This window comes from Setaria viridis, chromosome 7 (genome assembly GCF_005286985.2).
Source record: "Setaria viridis chromosome 7, Setaria_viridis_v4.0, whole genome shotgun sequence".
In the NCBI taxonomy this organism is placed as follows: domain Eukaryota; kingdom Viridiplantae; phylum Streptophyta; class Magnoliopsida; order Poales; family Poaceae; genus Setaria; species Setaria viridis.
In genome coordinates this window covers 20,168,335-20,187,348 of record NC_048269.2, presented here as the reverse complement: position 1 = coordinate 20,187,348, position 19,014 = coordinate 20,168,335, and the positions used below count along the sequence as shown (strand labels likewise).

Below are 19,014 nucleotides of genomic sequence, written 5' to 3'. Positions count from 1 at the left end.
TATATGCGTCTTCAAGGTCAACAATATTTATAGAGATATTATGTTATTAGATTTATATCCTATTATTATTTAAACTGAGTACTTTTCATGAAATTAACCATTAAGGTGCTTCACTATGATTTTTAACTAGTTGTTGTGTCTGGTTGTCATTGTTGCTTTCGTCGCTTTACATTAGCCCCCAGGGTCATCGTACTACCAATATGGTTTTCTTTTTAATAGAATGTATAACTAGTTTGTTTCAAGGAAAAAAATATAAGGGGATAAAGAGGGGAGAACCTAGAACCAAGGAAAAGAAATTGTATCAGAGTGGGGCAGCAAAACTAAATATATTAGACACCAAAGGGAAGACTTAGAGTGTAGGATGATGCTAGCACAAAAAATTAAATTGGGAAATTGCATAAGATGAGGATGGAGGATGCTAAGCAACGAAAGAAGTAGGATAAAGAGACAAGTGCAACACTTGAAGGTTGTGTTGGAGCGGTTGTTCTTGGTGGCACAAAGGATAATTTTGTGAGGGGTAGAGAGGAATTAGCATGAAAGAATGAAAGGGCTAGAGGGAAAAAGTTTAATATATGTGAAACACACGATATTAAAATATGAACATAGACATGAAGGTTACAATTTTGAATGATTTTGTGAAAATGTCTAGATGATAGCATATGTTACTTAAAAAATAATACACGATTTTATAAGTGGGTGAAGACTTTATTTTCAAATGAAAAGAAAGGTTTATTAACTATATCCTAAACTAACAATCCTAAACGTGTAGGTGCACATAGTCTCCATATACTTTTGGAGTTGTGCGGTTTCATTGGTTTTCTTGAGCCTTCTGACACCCCTCTCAGCTCCATGGATCACGAATCTCAACGGATATCATGCCAACTCCTGCAATAAAGTTATGAGTAAGTCGTCCTAAAGTTGACCTATGTAGAAATTTAATAAGAGTTTTGCTACGGTACTCTGTGGACCGTCCATTTCGATGACCTCCTGAGAGGTAATAGAAACAATATATTTATATATTTTATTTTGGAAAACAAAAAATAGAGAAAATATTTTGCAATTAGATCTAATCTTACAACATGAAAACATTAACATGCATGCCTGGTAGGATAGATCATGCACACGTGATGGATCCTATCAATCACATCCTCATGTGTGTTACGTTTTTTTATATGTGACACGTAGAGGTGTAGCATGCTAGTTCGTTACATTGCACGACATAACCAACATAATTTTTGGAATGTTTGGTCAAACCAACAGTGAAAACATGCGAACAATTTAGGCCTAGTAAAAGCTGCTTCCTAACATCAACCAAGAAATGGTACTATAATCGCCACTGTGCAGAAACTGAAAATTGATCTCAACGTGTTATTGCTCCATTTGGTGTTGCATGACAAACTGATCTGTTGATGCAAGTAAAATTTAGAGAGGGTCCATTCAGGGATGAAATAGTCTTTCCTATTGACATGATAAATTGTTTGTGGGATAAAAAAGGTGCACGTATAGGGGCTGAGATTGATTCATTTTGTTGGAATTAACCTTATAAGTGGAGGAAAGCGATGAGTAAAATCTCAATAAAATGAACAAATAATGAACCATATTTCTTAATAATTGCAAAAATACTTCAAAAAATCACTCCACATTTCATGCTGCATGCATGTTTCCCTAATTTCACGCCACCCATGCATGCATATTCAAAATGGTGTAGCCGATTTTTTCTCCTTTTCCCCTTTAATTGCTTTATCTCTTATAAAAAAATAAAGATCCAGATTCATCTAAACTCTTACCTCCTAGAAGGTAATTGGAGTACCTTGCAAGACACATTTAATAATTTATCACACTATATTTGTGCTAACCTAAATACAAAATATAATTATTGCTCTCATATTACCATATTTATTTTAAAAAATTTATACATCATTTTTTATATAGCAATGTCAATATTATTCTTTGAATGCAGTTTCAGTTATGAGTGCCGAAAACACTTGACATGATCATTTAGGGTTGATAAACGTTTAGTCCTTGCATTTCCCAGGAAATTGTCATCATCATTTGCTGGGCCATTTGGTGTCACGGGAATTGTATTATCTTTGATAATGAGATGCTATCGATGTGCCTTTGTGGACACAATTCCAAGAGAAGTTGGCGTTGGTTTCTCTTAGAACTGACAGTTAGCGAGAGCCTCAAAATTTTGTTATACCATTTAACTTTTTATCTCCCATCTCTTCTCTTTGGGCTTAATGCATGTTCACATCTACAAATATAGTTTCTTTACAAAAAAAATATGCAGGACCTCTCTACTGACTTGTATAAAAAATATCAATTTTTTTGTGTATAAAATCTTTTATCTAGAAGCATCCTTAGAAGTAACAAAAACTTGGAAGACTTATAAACCTATTTGATTTCAATGATATTCTTGAAGTTCTATTTGCGAGGTAAATATTTTTATAGGTGACAATTGGCACATTATGTTAAGTTAATACTTTTTTAAAAATAAAAAACTAAATATTTCTAGCAAGTGTGGAAGAATTAAGACAAGAAGATGTGTTTTTTATTTTCATTGAAAAAATGATGTGTATATATATGCTCAAATGTTCTTCTAACATAACCAATATGACATAAATGTGAATTATGGGCAAATCACAAACTTTTAATGAAATTTATTTTTTATTCTTGCTTCTCCAAATATTGGTACATGTGTACTTAGTCCAGTATCTTTTGCATGCAAAGTGCTAGCTGCTAACGACTGTCCATTGGCCAATGCATGATCAATATTTTTACTTGGGTAGGCTAGTGTATAGGAGCACTAAGACACACACTTATGGTGTCACCGAGACTCAATAAAAAAGAACAACGTTTTTTCCTTTTTTGTGCTTGTGATGGTGCGAATGCCCCGTGATGTTGTGACCAAAGTTGGACCTGCTCAATGGCTTGGCAATGGCCTCCATCATATCCAAGCTTGGCATGGCCTCCTCCATTCATACGTCTATGTGTATGCGTTGCGCATTGATGAATGACAACATTAAGGTAGTTTGCTCCGGACAATAAAAAAAATGCATGGGGATCATACAAAGAAGAAGTACTAGCGTGAGTAGAAAATAATGAATTCATGTGAAATGAAGCCCTATTATGCACACACTTCCTGCCTCTCTGACACGATGTCCCAAGTCAATCGCCTCCCAAAATTGGACAAAAGAAAATGAGATACTTGCAGCGCGTGATGGTAGGACATGTTTTCAAAAAAAACCAAACACCTTAGACCAAAGAAATTCCCTAAATTTCCCCTCTCAAAACCAAAAATCCTAAAATTTATGAGTTAAGACTGTGATTTGTATCTTCAGTGCTTTGATGCCATCATTGTCCTTGATGTGTGTATGATAGCCCACGGTCATAACTCTACTCGACGGGCTCTCGCAAGTACATGTTTTTATGTACAACCCTGCATGCCTGTTAACTTATGTGTGCCTCTGCCATTATTGAGGTCGTCGTTGCTGCATACGGACCATGACATCATTGCCAATGAAGGAACTTTTTTCCATGTGCATGTTGCATCATCACAATCAAGGGCGCCACTGCAAACCCCTTGATGGGGCCGCATGTTGCTTCAACCACATGTGCACTTCCCAAGTGGGCTGGTGGTGATGCCACCTCTCCACTTGAACAACCATCGTCGCTATCTCTCTCGTGGTGTGGAAGGCAAAGCATATGGGAGGAAATGGCCTAGGTTTCAATGGAATAAATATTTTGATCATGAGGGGAGTAACCATCAAATTCAATTAAGTAGTTGAAATCGTCTGATGACTTAAGCTAGTCGGCTGAAAATACGCTTGGTATTGCGGTTTAGTCTTAGATTTTTAGGACCTAACCATATAAACCACACAGTGGAGTATACAGGCCAGGTCAAGGCTTAGTTTGGGAAATTGTCTTCACCCTGTGTAAGAAAGATTAGCTTTTCTCTATATTTTTTAAAGCTTCTACGATCCGAAAGCTTCAACTGATAAAACAAAACTGCAAGCCCGGACGTCCGATCCAAGCGCTAGGTGTCGAACGGTGCAGCCGCTGGAAAATTTCCACTACAACATATATCTGATGTCACATGCAACGTAAAAACAAAATCTAACATAAGCTATGAACCGGCGCAACATCCATCTATTGGTAAGTTGCATGCAATGTTTCAGCTATTTCAGCTAAAAAGATTCTACTGCAACATTTCATTTGTCATATTTAACATTTGTGTGAACAAGACCTTGCGACATCACATCTCGTCGGTTGAAACATCCGAATAAGCATAGTGCAACATTAGGAGAATAAAGTTAATCCTAGCAATAACCTTGTACAATATTACAAAGAAATATTGCAACGTCCGAGATCAACTGCCGTAATATTCCAAATCAATGGTTACAACACGGAAAAAAAGGAAATTCCCAACCAAAATACCTAAAATATCCAAATCACAAACAACAACATTAGAAACCACTAAGTTCAACATCCTAAATCAAAGGTTGCAACATCTCAAATACAGAGAAAATTGGAACCGTGGAATTGTTTGGTGCTTAGGTGCCTTCGATCGGATTGCTAGACCTCTAACCTTGCCTACTGATTATTCTTACCTCTTTGTGCTGGTGCTAGCTTGCTAGGGTGGTTCTTCTCCTTCGCATGCCGCCACCATCGGTCCGCCGTGGCTCCTCTTCTCGAGGGTCTCGACGCTATGGCAGTTTCTCTCCTTCGCGCGCTGCAGTCACAACAACTCCTCACCTCCAAAGCCTCGGATCGCTCCTCCACCTCTGTGAGCCGCTTCTCTGTGGCACCTCACCTTCGTGAGCAGCTAGAGGGTTGAGGATTTGCACTGCCCACGTGGAGAGGTCCTAGTTCGACTACGGTGGAGAAAGAAACAAGTAGAAGGGATAGAAATGATACATTGGGAAAAATATGTAGTGCAAATTTGTGTCCACCCAATAGAAACTCTGCCGTGGGACAATAGAACCATAGCATTTCCGAAAAAAACTTAAGCTAAGATTGTGTGCTACTATTAGGCCGATTGGGCCAATTTTTCTTGTTTGATGATTATAGAAAAAAAAAAGCTCTCTGCTATCTTCCGGCCCAGGACGATCCAGAGTTCGCATTCGGTTTTCTTAAGGAGACAAGACCATTTTACCCCCTTGATGTTATCACCAAGTCCAGAAAACACCCCCAAACTCAAAAATCAGAATTTTTACACTCTCAACCAGACAAAATACATACATGGCATGCGGATCCTACATGTCACCCTCCTCCTTTTGCTCTCCTGAGTCCCCACAGCACCGCCGCCTCCCGCAGTCCCACCCTCTTCCCCAATGGCAGCCACCTCCATCTTCCCTCTAGCTTCGTGCCACTACCCCTCGCTCCTCCCCCGTCTCCCTCCTAGTGCCGCCTCCTTCCTCCCCCTCCCATACCTCTCTCTCTTCTCCCTCACCCCGGTGTGTGACAGGGCCTCCATGTGGCGGAGGGAGGCGGGGTCTGGCAGGGGCCAGGCCCCCTATGGTCTGAACTTTTCCATTGAAAATTTTAAATTTGATTAAATTTTAAGAAAAGTTAGCACTGTTGGTCCCCTCTAAATATGGAAAAAAAACAAATTCCTAGCTATGCCCTGCTCCATGGCCGCCGCTCGTGAGGTTTACTAGTTCAAAAAAAAAAAAGCAGTGACGTTCGTTCAATAGCGGGTAGCAGCGACGCTTGGGGCGGAAACTGATCATGCAGATGAGAGAGAGCGGAGGAGAGGGGAGCATGGGATGGCTCAATGGCAGGCGAACTACACTCGAGCTTTCTTGTGAGCAGAAATCAGTGCCACTACCCACAAAATCGAGCTTCACAAGAACGGATTGGGGCTGATTTCTTGTTTCTTTTGTGATAAAGCTCGCTTGGCTGTGATGTTTAATTCGACCGTAATTTCTTCTTTGGTTTGTTCTTTTGCTTGCTATTGACAAAAAAATCGAGCTGTGTGCTAGGAGGTGCAGAGCAACAGTGCTGAGAGGAGCAGGCAACCACAGTGCTAACGAGTGCCTGCCCCGGCGGGGCTCGTCCGCTTGAACTGCTACTAGGCCTCACTCCGGCCATGGCAGAGGTGAAGGGCTTCGGAAGAGGCTTGGCAGTAGCGAGGAGAGACAGAGAGTTGGCCCATAGGAGTGAGGTGGATTCCGACATGTGGGTCTGGAGGTTGAAATGGTTAGGGGGTAGTGTGTCCGGTTTTGAGAGTCAGGGAGTGTAAGATTTCTGGTTTTTGAGTTCGGGGGCGTTTTCCGGACTTGATGACAACACCAGGGGGTACAATGAACTTGTCTCTCTCTTAATTCCTTTTCCTTTCTCCGCTCCACTCTCCTCCTAGCGGCGACGACGCGGCGACAAGGCGAGCAGCCACCCTCGGCCAGGTCTTTGTCGGGCGGCCACCCTTAGCCTGGTCTTCGTCGGGCGCCGACGACGAGGATCAGGTATGCACGCCTGTTCTTTTCCCTTCCTGCTGTGCGAAATCAAGCACCCCAAACCCCTGATGTATGCTATTTATATTTGGATCTGAGTATCTGACCATGTATTTATCTGCTAAACTTCGATTTTTTTTCGAAAAATTATCGGGTGTGTGTACACCCATGGCCTATACTGCGTCCGCCTCTGGGATGGATAGTTCAAATCCATTAAGTTCATTGTGGATTCGCTTGCTGTGTGATTGTGTGAGGGCTACCAATTACTTATTTTCCAAATGTTGAGGGTTCAACTAATCTCCCATTCCTTGACTTACATGGTCAGCGATCATGCAGGCTCCCGCAGTCGCGCTTAGACATCTCTGGAGATGCATCCCCCACTAACCTTGCACAGGCATCCTATGTGTGCTGAGGTACCTCTCTGCTGCCTCTCTGCTTATATATGGCTCTGTTTAAAGCTCTGGCATGTGAACTGTACATTCTGCGCATTTTTTTTCTTACAGCTAATGTCCATTTGTCATCCAGATTATCGAAGCATTCCAGAAGTGCCATGTGGATCACCCCGTCAAGAAGTTCTTTGGTGAATGCACAGATCTTAAGATTAAGCTAGACCAGTGCTTCCGGCAGGAGGTGCTCAATTCTTTTTCTCTTTGTCCTGCATTGGAATTCGTACTAATATTTATTTGTCTGTTCCTATGTGAGAACTTCTGATGCTGGTTTTTTGCTTCCCTAAATGCCTTTTTTTTTTTGTGAATTCAGAAAGCTTTGAAGAGGAAGGCAAACTTTGAGGAGAGCAAGAAATTTAAAGAACGGTTGCAGGCCTATAAAAGGGAAATGGCTGAGGAAAACAAGGGACCATAACTTGGAATGTAGGGCGATGATCTGAATTCGAATGTTCTTTTTATCATAATCCAATGGCCTTAGCTCTGTACATCACATATTTTACAGTTTTGAAAAGCTACTAGTGATGAACTAGAGGCTCTAATTAATACACTGAACTTTTCTGAACTCTATCTTGTGGTTGTGCTACTGATGTTCAGTCAAATGTCAAGGAATCCTATGGAAACTTGGAGTTCCTGTGGAAACTATTTTGTTCTGTGGGCTCCAACCTGCTATTGACATGCTGGCATGGTTAAGGCTCATGAATTCTTTATGTTTGTTTCAAAGCCATTTAAGATCTGATAGCCCCTTTTTTCCTTTTCTTTTGATTTCTGTTGATGTGCCATCATCCCTACCTGCACCCTTTATTGGGGATGAGGACGTCTGTGGCACTTAAATAGGGAAATCAAGACAACTATGTAATGAGTGACGTGCTAAACCTTTCATTTTGGGTACTGGGCATTGTATTCCTAGACAATCAGGTTCCTTTCAAACAGGAGCAGCAATAGGTCAATAGCAAAGGTCACGAGAGGGAGAGAAAAGATGAATCCACTCTCGAGTTAAGATGGGAATTTTCATGTTTTCTCACAGGTTGGTCATCATGAGCAACCTTTCTGGCTTTAGAATTTTAGTAAACATGGATGGTTTCATATGCAAGCTTGTACATTTCTCTGCCGTCTTTTTTTAAAAAAACTTTTGATGTGTTAATATTGTTTTGTTAACCTGCAAATATATCACATTTGTTCATGTAATGATTTGAGTTTTCATGTTCTATTTGCTAAATTGAAATTACTATACACCTCAACCTACTGTCGTTTGTACTTCGATGCCCTAGAATAAATACATGATGCTGGCTTGTTATATTTCTCTTCCCTTCTTTACACTTGGAACTTTCATGCATCAGTTGCATGTTGTTCACATGCAAATTCATCTCAAGAAGTTTTCGTTTTTGTCTTGTTAAATGAATAGAGCATTGTATCTCAAAATTTTTTCGATTGCACAGCAATCAGTGAAAAAGGCGCGTGAAATGGTAGTCATGCTTCAGATTTACGTATCTTTGTATGAACTGTTGTATTTGTATCATGATTAATTTTCTGCTCTATTTCCTTGCAGATTCAGTCCAATACCTTTTGGTTCTTATTTTATATATATATTTTTTCAGAAATGAAGAAATATTTAGAACATTACAAGCATGATGACTAAAAAAATTGATATTTAAAATAAAACGATATCATGAATTCTTAACTTGATTCGATGTTCAACTTATAATCTCTGTGTGGTTTGCTCATAATATATTCAGAACTTCTGGTGACTAATGTTAGGTACAAAAGAAGATAAACTTTTGTGAGGTCAACTTATTGTACTGCATTTGCATTTCAACTTGGTAACTAGAATACTGCACAACAGCCTGGCAGGCCAAGCACTTAACGTATCACATGCTGGTCAAGATAAAGATCATAATCCAATCTTGCGCTTCTAGGAAATGGCTGATGGGGAGACATGATTACAGAAGCCACAGCTTTGTCATCTGAATTTTAAGGCATAAGTGCGACTTGGAACAGGGAGAGGCCTGGAGCCTAGTTGAAGATGTTAAAGGTTCAGACTTGGCATGTTGGAAGAGCATCTGACACTAATATTTTCTTAAATATTCCTAATTTTATAAAGAGAGAGGACTTGATCAACTTATATTTCATCAGACAGTTAAAACCATCTGAGGTTCCTCTTGACTTGTTTAGAACAAAAACAAAGAATATATGAATGTATCTTTTCCAAGTATAATGGGGGCTTGAATGGTTGAACCTATGATAGTATAACCTCAACCACCAGTCTTGTCCAGTTGTACTTTAGAATTAGTACCCTGGAAGTTTGTTTATGTTCATGTACCTACCTACCTTTCGCCACCAGCTTCCTTTTTAGAGGTTGAGGATGAGTTGGGCAGTCCCACTAAGTTACCCATGAAGAACTTTATGAAACCTTACTTTGCCTCTGATAGTCTCTGCTGTATCTAAGTGTCATCCTATCAGGAGATGTTGTGATCAACACTAAAAGCAAGGCGCTCCTGGTTCCTCTTGAAGAGTGGTAGCAGAGGAGCAAGGAGAGCAATCATGGAGTCTATACCTCTTCTGAGTCCTTGTGAAACTGGAAGGTTCAGGTTTTCGCACAGGTTAGTTGGACGACTTATATTCTCCTAGAGTTTCAGTAGACTCAGATGACTTTGTATGTCAATTTCTTTTCTTTCTTCTAATCTTCAAAATTTCTCATGTATTAGCTGTGTTATTCACCTGCTAATTCCTCAGTTCTGCTATGGAGATTGATTTTCTTCAGTTTATAAAATATTTTGTTTCCATCTACTTGTCACTTGCACTGGAATTCACTGGGAGAAATTACATGTGTATGATGTATGTCTGTAGAGGCTATTCTTGTATGGTTAAAGTATATGTCCTGAATCATAATTATTCTTCCTTTCTGCTGCATGGTCCCTGACTTTGAGGCAAACAATGTTTGGTTTCATGGAGTCATGGTAATTCTTGTGGAACTATGATGATATTAAACAAGCAGGATATTGCTTAAAATTGTATGAATATTGATGCTAATGTGGGAATTTTAAAACGATTGAACTTACACTGTTTCGGAATGGATAATAAATGTAGAACCTGTGTTAACTAAATGCTGGTGTGAAATCTGTTTCTTTATGAGCAATAATTCAGTCTAAATCAGGTATAAACAACCATGTTCTCCACATACGGATCCTATAGGATTATGAAAACTCTGAGAAGGCCCTATTTCAAGCCTTTGATTACCTGCACTGCACTTGGCGCTGTTAATATCATGCCACAGAACTATGTGACATCTTTTATGTTTTAATCTTGACACAGAATTGTGCTGGCACCTTTAACAAGAAACAGATCATATGGCAATCTTCCACAATCACATGCCATGCTGTACTACTCACAGAGGGCTACAGAGGGAGGTCTTCTGATTGCGGAAGCCACAGGGGTGTCATCTGATGCTCAAGGGATGAGTTTAATTCTGCACACCCCAGGGATATGGACCAAGGAGCAAGTTGAGGCCTGGAAGCCTGTTGTGGATGCCGTGCATGCGAAGGGTGGAATATTCTTCTGCCAGATTTGGCATGTAGGAAGAGCTTCTGATATGGGTAAATGTTTCTTACATGATCCCTTGCATTTGTTTATCCTAACCAGTAATGGTGTTTGGAGAATGCTGTGCTCTTGTCATACTTGGCACTACCCTGCACCTGCTACATATGCTTTAAACTTAATTTGAGTATAATATGTGGTTCCATCAAAGCATTTCTATAGGCCATTTTGCATCTTCTGCTGCAAGGAATATCCTTCTCAGATTTGGTGCAACCACAGGAGCCTCGCCTACTCGGCTACTCTTCCTGTTCCAAAGCTGAACTGAAAAAATTATTTCGTTAACGACTCTTCTTTAGTCATTTAGCTAAACTAATTATGAATATTTAGAACCAACAATTCTGAGTGGTTGTTATCTTTGTATTGCATTTGCCAGAGAAAGAGCCCATCTCAAGCACAGGTAAGCCAGTAGAAATGAATGAAGATGACCACATGGACTTCCCCATCCCAAGATGCTTAGCTGTAGAAGAGATCCCCAATGTAGTCAATCGCTTCAGAGTTGCTGCAAGAAATGCTATGGATGCTGGTACGTTGATAATTGACAAAAGAGAAAAATAAAGGCAATTAAATAAATAATAAGCCAACTATTACTATGTTCACAGTATCATAATGGACAAAAATAACTCGCTTCTGCAGAAAAATAAAGGTAATTCAAGTTGCAGTTGATCTCTCTAAGATAGGTTCTTGATTTGCTTGCTAACAAACATTAGATATTCTATGATTGTGCTGTACCGTTTGAAACATGTACAAGGACCTGACATGATCAACATAATAACATTGTATCAACTGCAGGTTTTGACGGGGTTGAAATCCATGGTTCGCATGGCTTCCTCCTTGAGCAATTCATGAAAGATAGCGTCAATGATCGTACTGACAAGTATGGAGGCAGCCTACAGAACCGCTGTCGCTTTGCCCTTGAGGTAGTAGAAGCCGTGGTGGCTGAGGTTGGGTCCGACCGTGTAGGGATCCGCCTCTCTCCTTATGCCAACTACCTTGGCTGCCATGACTCAGACCCAGATGCGTTGGGTGTCTACATGGCTCAGGAACTGAACAAACGTAGCATCCTGTACTGCAGTGCAGTGGAACCTGAGATGGTCACGGTGGATGGCAAGATGCAAATCCCACACAGGTTGCATGAAATGAGGAAGGCCTTCAATGGAATGTTTATGGTTGGTGGAGGGTATGACAGGGAGGAGGGGAACAGAGTTGTGGCTGATGGATACGCTGACATGGTCGTATATGGTCGCTTGTTCTTGGCGAATCCTGACCTGCCAAGGCGATTCCATCTGAATGCTCCTCTGAATAGGTACGACCGATCAACATTCTATACCAATGATCCTGTTGTTGGCTACACGGATTACCCGTTTCTTGAGGACTGTGAATTGATGATAAATGAAGAAAAGTTACAGGTTTGAACTAAGTTTAGGTATTTCAACACATGAATTGATGATTCGGTCACACCTGTATTAAATGGTAATATGCTACAGAATGAACAATGATTCTCTATGTATTGTTGCCATCTGTGGACTGCGGGGGTCCTGAAACTTGAAAATCACAGATTGCATCAAACAAAAAACACGTTGAGTTGGTGGCGTTTGGAAGTTAGGTGGTGCGGAAGCCATCTAAATCATGCTTATCTCCAACTTCTGATGGTAATAGTTTGTCATCATATACACTGACGTTGTCATGGCTTCGTTGTGTGTGTTGTAAGCATGATTTCAGATACTCTGGAAAGTCTGATCATATATCTGTCACCTATGTCGTCATGTCGTTTGAGGTGTTCCCTCCATTATTTTCATGTACTTTAATTTTTTTTGCCAAAATTTTATTTGCAAATACTTGAATGTTTGAAACTCGCTCTTTAACTCGGTTCATTTACATCTTCGTTCCATGTAAGATACGGCTAGAGAGTATTTTGCACTACACTATAAGGACAGTTTGTTCCAACTGAAACGTTTATAGCAGAAGCGGGCCGCGCACCTGTCAAATGCCGTTTCAACATTTAAAGCATTGCAAACTCACAATCGCACCGCCCGACCCATCCAGTAGCTTTTGGGTCTAGAAAACTTCTAGCGGAGCGTGGCAGTCCACAGGCCGGAGCCCAATACTCAGAAAGCTTCTTGAGGCCGAAAGCCCGCCGCCGGCCTGCTCGCTCGACACGCGCGCCGCCAGCCCGCCACATCTTCTAGGCCGCTGAAGCCGCCACCGCCCACAGCGCCGGCGTCGTGCCGGCCGGCGGACGACCGCCGAGGCCCCGCGTCCCAACGTGCTCCCACCGTCCCGCGCCCCAGCTGTGCGCCTGCGCCGCCCGGCGCCCCGTGCGGCTACCACTGGTACTACTGCTGCTGTACCCAAACTACCTCGGATTTCAATACCCGCTTGCTTCGTTTGATTCCCCTAATTTGGTGCCTGTAGTCCGATTTAGCTTCATCAGTTCATCTGTTGTTGCTCTTGCTCCTGCCTGTCCGTGCACGTTGTGCTCTAGTTTAGCCTTGGAATTGGGGTCGATTTGCACTTTTCTACTTCGAAGAAATGATGCTTTGATGTTCCCATGTACTGACTAGTTCCACCGTGCGTATCCTTGCTTATACAGTTTGTTCTGCTGTCATGGGTTTGCTGTCCCATGGTACCTCTGATTGAGATTTATAGCTCGCTTGAATCACGGCTTAATATATCATTTGTTTTTGCTACTGTTGTTAGAAAGTCGAGGTATGAAGAACTAAGACATTGTACTGTTTTTTCGAACTTATTTGTTGAATAACCTTGTAAATATATCATCGTACTTTTAGTTATTTTTATTTTATACTTGTATGCTGAATTGCTTGGCACATTTTATAGTTGTGTTACCGCATTGTGTATTGGATTGTGCCGAATTGCATATTGTAGTATTGGCTAATGGCTAGGCATACCCTGGGTTAAAATCATGGGTCCCCAGCTTGGCACCAGACCCTTGTCATGTATATGCATTCCACTAGCAGGTGAAATGCCATCTGTGGTTCTTGTCTGCACAATGGGCATGTGGGACTGTGTTCTTACCCTCGTCTTGCAAGGTGGTCGGACGTCCATAGTTGGTCTTGGATCACTAGCCATGAGAAAAAAATAATTACACTCTGGTGGCGCCCATGTCTTCCGAAACTCACCTTGACTGTTTGATTAATTTTGTCCACTGGTAATTCACCAGTAGTCTGGTTTGGTGGTAATTAAAAGATTTGGCATGCAACTGCAAATATCCTCTCGGTAAACATTTGTTACAAGATGGCATTTGGGTAAACATTCCTGTGACATGGGTTGCCTGTCCCAAATTTATCGTAATGTGTGATGAAAAAACCTCTCATATTTACTGTTGTGAACTTTTGGTGTAGGATTGTGATAACAGAGGTTGTTCACAGTGTTATATATGACATAATTCAGAAAGGTGGAGATTATGGGAAAATTACCAAGGGAGCCAAAAAGTTGAAGCTGGAAAAGGGGATCCTTTTGGATAACTATGTTCAGAGGGTTCCTAGACTAGTGGATGCCCAAGCAAGATCTTTGTTGATTTCACTCAAAGCGATCAAAACAGCACATGTCTCTGAAGCAACATAAGAAATGTGGTTCACTTGATTTGGATGGTACATTCCACAAGTAAGTCTTGTTTCGAGAGTTGCCCTTAAAATGACCAATCACCACCAAAAGATCATGTTATCTTTTGGTTTCTTTTATGACATGAATGAAAAGTAACAGCTAAACTAAACTTTATATCTTTGCTCAAATCTCCACATAATATGTTTGGAGTCCACACAATTTTGACAACTTTAATCAATCCCTTTGCCTATAGAAATTTCATAGCTAGTTGGCCTGGCCATGAAGGAGCAGTGGCGACAATGTCGTCGGAGAGCTCTCACCTCCGGGTGCGATCGCTGAGGAAAAGAGGCCGTAAGTGCTGGGGACGGAGCGGAGCAGGTTGGGGAATGAAGATCCCCTTTGGCCGATGCCGGCGCCGGCGTGAATCCTCGGAACGCGGATCTCTGCCGCCATGTGTGCAATACGGGAAACTGGGATGCGGCAGGAATTCGACTGGAAGGCTACGGAGACGGGCCGCTCCGGGCGAGGAAGACCGGATCAAAACTCGCTGACGTCAGCTCGTTTCGGATCCTAGCTCGCTCGGCTCGGCTTGTTCCCGGAGTACCCCTCCGGTCCTCCGGTCCAAAATACAGTTAGGTTTAGTTTTTTTAAAAGTTAAATAATTTTAATTTTAACCAACAATACTTTTATTTAAGAAAAGATTATATATTCTAATAGTTGGTTTCATGATAAATCTACAAACATTAAAATATTTTTATGGTATTAGTTTTTAAGATTATTTCTCTATTCGCAGTTAAAGTTGAAACGTTTGACTTTGAAAAAGTCTAAATGTAGCTATATTCTAGTACGGAGGGAGTAACAAGGAGCTGCATTTTTAGCATCATTATAGCGAGTCTAGTCGCAAAGCTAAAACAATCAAAAGCCGCACGAGGCCAGTAGTCCGGCAACATGAATGCTTAGACTAGTCTCAGTGTACAGTTTAATAGTACAATTTCAAAGTTGAGAACTTGGTAGCTGTGCCTGCTGGATTTCATAGTGATGAAACTTCTCTCACATATGATGAAACTCCCCTATACTCTCTCCTCATAATAACCTTGTCACATTAGCAAAATTGCTGATGTGGCATGTTATTCAATAGTCATAAAACTTTTGATGAAATCTTCACTGAGGCCCTTATTCGCTAGCTAGGTGCCAACATTTTTCTTCGCAACCGGTGAGTCTTTGCTTGTGCCGACACCCTCATCCAGCATTTGCCCCTCCTCTCGTCACCACCTCCGCCTCTCCCCAACATTTACCTCCTCCGTCTCTGTGGTTATTCCTTGTCCTTTGGACCTGCCATTGCCTTGATGTGGCTATATCAAGATAATGTCACCACGAATCCATCTTATCAGATGCTCCACCAATATATGAGTTAAAATGGAATGCCAACAAACCTTTTTACTACTGCCATCATCCTCTCAGCAGTTCTTGAAGTGACACCGGAGCTACGATGTCGCAAAACTCTGCGCCACTTGCGGCGAGAAAAGCTACGACTAGCAACTAGAAATACTATGATGTGTCGCATCTTTTTCATGAACCAAACAGTGGTCAGCCGCAAATTGAGCATGGCAAATCATGAAGAATCAAGTCTGGGGCGATCTTAGCTGATCAATATGATCGGATCAATCTAACTAATAATTAGGCACTAAAATTTTTTACCTCCATATTGAAATATTTATCACTGCTAACTTTTGGTCATAACATTTAACCATTTATCTATCGTTGCGGCTAATTATTCTTGACTCTATTACTCTCCAGAGCAACGAGCACAATCTATGAGACGTTGAGGGCAACGTGCAAGGGTCCTACGGATGGCCCGCACGAGAGTGCACGACACGAATCGCACGATGGAAACGAGAGGAAAGGGAACGGAGGCCGACGAAAATTCGCGTGTGAGCTGGATGAGCTTCGGATCACGTCGTCTTTTACCGTCCCCCTGCCGATCGGTAGAGGCGTCGTACGGCAGCGAGATCGCACAAGAAGCTGCTGAGCCGTGGCGTCGTGTTTTTGGCCGCACTGAAAACGTGCCGTGCGCGTTCTCGAAAGAAAAAAAACAAGAAGCTGGAGCCAGAGCCTGTAATTTCATCGGGCCGGCCGGCCTCCGCCGGCTGCGATCTCCATCGCTCCATGACTGCATCAGTGACCTCACCCCCCAAGGCTTTTGCCTGATGATGTTCTCTCTGGGAAACGAGCCAATGAATCATCATCCCCGAGGCCGAAGGCCCCCAGCTTGGCAGCACGCATAAAGAGACAAGAGGCGCCAAGGCGAATGGGGGAAGAGGAAGAGACAGAGACGGGGAAGAAGATGAACAACGACGGTGCTAACGCTGCTCCCCTCCTCACCCCGCACAAGATGGGCAGGTTTCATCTTTCCCACAGGTAATCCCTTCTCTCTCTCTCTCTCTCTCTCTCTCTCTCTCTCTCTCTCTCCGAGTGCCCTCGGATATGATAGATTTATCCCAGTTTCCTAATCCCCGAGTAGCAAATGGCACTTTGATTAATTAGCGCCCCCAAGAATTATTCGTTGGGTATCCTCGGTTCATGCGAGTTGGAGCACTACGGGCTACGGGTTACCGGTACCATTTGGGCGCCAAAGCGCCCGAACGAGGTAGGCCTGCATTTTCCAAAGAAGGAAGACGACGGATAAGGCCGGCAGAAACATCGTCTAGTGATCTTTGCTTTCGTGCGGAGGTGCGCGCGCGCGGCTTTCTCTGCTTTCATGCAGATGCCGTCTACTTGTTCGTAGGAAGACCAGGTTCCCCGATTCTCTCTCTCTCCCTTTTCTGTTTTGCCCTTTGGCGATTTTAAAGAGGTTGGACTGCTTTCCCAGGTTTTCTATTTCATAATTCCGGATGCTTGGCATCATGTTGACATGGCACCCATAACAAACACTGATGTCAGATGGTAATTGTCAGTTCCCAAAAATTCTGAAATGATTGACGGGGTGCCTCAAATATCATCTTAACTATGACATGTATGTGGAACAGAAATTTCATTCTGAGGTGATCAAAAGAACTGTGAATGTGGTACTGTGGAACCGTTGCGTTTACAGTGGTATCACTTTAAGGATTCCTTTTCCATTTGCGTTCAAAAATCCAGTCAGTTTGTATTTCAGCGATTTTTTCAAGATCATTTTGATCAACAAGGACTTCGTTTTGCCTGTGTAGGGTGGTTCTTGCGCCACTAACGAGGCAGAGGTCCTACGGTAATGTTCCTCAGCCTCACGCCATACTGTATTATCAGCAGAGAGCAACTAGAGGGGGCCTTTTGATCGCTGAGGCCACTGGAGTGTCTGACACTGCTCAAGGGTGGGTCCCCTAGTCATGCTAATTCCTTTTTAACAGTTCTGATATTTTCTAAAGAATAAATGTTTTTATGTATGCATACAAGGTACAGGGATACTCCCGGCATTTGGACAAAGGAGCAAGTGGAATCATGGAAGCCAATTGTAGATGGGGTTCACGCGAAAGGAGGAATATTTTTCTGTCAGATTTGGCACGTAGGGAGGGTCTCTAATTCCAGTATGTGACCTTATTATATATAAATTTCTTCCCAAAGCTAAATTAAATTTGATGGTAGTGTAGCAAACTCACAAAGAAATTGGGTTCAGAATTATTTATGTTTATGGTGAACGAAGATATTGTTGCACTTATGCTGCATTCTATACTGCTGTTTTTTTCTAGAAAAAAGATGGCATTACCAACAAGTGTTAACTGCTCTGATGCAGCTTTTCAGCCTAATGGGCAGGCTCCAGTTTCAAGCACTGATAAACCAGTGAATAGTGTACGTGTGGATAAGTTCACGCCTCCTAGGCGATTAGAGACTGATGAAATCCCTTTGGTCATCAATGATTTCAGGGTAGCTGCCAGAAATGCAATTGAAGCTGGTAAGCACCTTCCTCTAACATTTTTACGCTCTAAATAAGGCTAGCCTACAAAGAATGAAGAAATGTTTATTTACTTTAGTCAGACTTATTTCATTTAATTGGGATCAGTAGAAAATTATTAAATTAGCATACTAAGCTTATTATGGATGATGCGTTGAATGTTCAACAACTACGTAGTAGCTTACCGCAATCCTAATTCTGACTCCAGAAGAACTCTCCATGGTGTGTAGGATTTGATGGTGTTGAAATCCATGGAGCTCATGGTTACTTGATTGACCAGTTTTTAAAGGACCAGGTCAATGATCGCACAGACAAATATGGTGGCAGCTTAGAGAACCGTTGCCGCTTTGCACTAGAAATAGTTGAAGCCTTAGTTGATGAAATTGGGGCTGACAAGGTTGGGATAAGGCTTTCACCTTTCGCCAATTATTCAGGAGCAGCAGACTCAAACCCGGAAGCTCTAGGCATGTATATGGCACATGCACTGAACAAATTTGGTGTCCTTTACTGCCATGTGGTGGAGCCTCGGATGGTAAAACATGGTGGAAAATTTGAAACCCCATACAGTCTTGGTCCAGTGAGGGATGCTTTCAAGGGAACACTTATTGTTGCTGGCAACTACAATAGAGATGATGGAAATAATGCAATCTCCAGTGGCTATGCTGACTTGATTGCATATGGGCGCTTATTTTTGTCCAACCCTGACTTGCCCCGGAGGTTTGAAATTGATGCTAGTCTCAACAAGTACAACAGTGATACTTTCTACATCCCTGATCCAATAATCGGATATACTGACTACCCATTTCTTTCGTCAGATGTCTAAATGGGCCTTTCTTAGAAAAGTCGATTTAGATTGAATATTAGAGTAGTAAGATTATTAATTGACCTCAATGCTTGGATTTCATGTGCATGGACCAAGCAATATGATTATTGTTCTTGATTCTTAAACATCACTCCCTCCTTTTTACAACATCCGTCCTAATAAGATTATGGCTCCAGAAAAAAAAATCCCTGTTGGTTCCTTGTGTTGTCTCTTGCT

At 41.8% G+C, this 19,014-nt stretch overlaps 3 protein-coding genes across 6 annotated transcripts; all 3 read left to right on the top strand.

Moving 5' to 3' along the window:
• The first annotated feature begins 5,328 nt into the window (after nucleotides 1-5,328).
• LOC140223341 (uncharacterized) lies at nucleotides 5,329-7,460 on the top strand. Of its 2 annotated transcripts, none has more exons than XM_072295018.1 (4): nucleotides 5,329-6,464; nucleotides 6,778-6,865; nucleotides 6,978-7,082; nucleotides 7,212-7,460. In XM_072295018.1, the coding sequence occupies exons 2-4, from the start codon at nucleotides 6,821-6,823 to the stop codon at nucleotides 7,311-7,313; spliced, it is 252 nt and encodes an 83-aa protein (XP_072151119.1). In that variant the 5' UTR covers nucleotides 5,329-6,464; nucleotides 6,778-6,820; the 3' UTR covers nucleotides 7,314-7,460. The 2 variants fall into 2 exon arrangements, with proteins under 2 accessions (XP_072151119.1, XP_072151118.1); XM_072295017.1 differs by having other exon boundaries at nucleotides 5,337-6,464; nucleotides 6,789-6,865.
• A 202-nt stretch (nucleotides 7,461-7,662) lies between these two features.
• LOC117865454 (putative 12-oxophytodienoate reductase 13) lies at nucleotides 7,663-12,252 on the top strand. 2 transcript variants are annotated; one of them, XM_034749667.2, is made up of 4 exons: nucleotides 7,663-9,495; nucleotides 10,208-10,488; nucleotides 10,863-11,012; nucleotides 11,279-12,252. In XM_034749667.2, exons 1-4 carry the CDS (start codon nucleotides 9,437-9,439, stop codon nucleotides 11,899-11,901), a joined length of 1,113 nt encoding a protein of 370 aa, XP_034605558.1. In that variant the 5' UTR covers nucleotides 7,663-9,436; the 3' UTR covers nucleotides 11,902-12,252. The 2 variants fall into 2 exon arrangements, with proteins under 2 accessions (XP_034605558.1, XP_034605559.1); XM_034749668.2 differs by lacking the exon at nucleotides 10,863-11,012.
• A 3,703-nt stretch (nucleotides 12,253-15,955) lies between these two features.
• LOC117863239 (putative 12-oxophytodienoate reductase 11) lies at nucleotides 15,956-18,947 on the top strand. Of its 2 annotated transcripts, none has more exons than XM_034746861.2 (5): nucleotides 15,956-16,468; nucleotides 17,257-17,397; nucleotides 17,486-17,610; nucleotides 17,817-17,975; nucleotides 18,206-18,947. In XM_034746861.2, exons 1-5 carry the CDS (start codon nucleotides 16,359-16,361, stop codon nucleotides 18,796-18,798), a joined length of 1,128 nt encoding a protein of 375 aa, XP_034602752.1. In that variant the 5' UTR covers nucleotides 15,956-16,358; the 3' UTR covers nucleotides 18,799-18,947. The 2 variants fall into 2 exon arrangements, with proteins under 2 accessions (XP_034602752.1, XP_034602751.1); XM_034746860.2 differs by having other exon boundaries at nucleotides 15,957-16,468; nucleotides 17,480-17,610.
• Nucleotides 18,948-19,014: the final 67 nt, after the last annotated feature.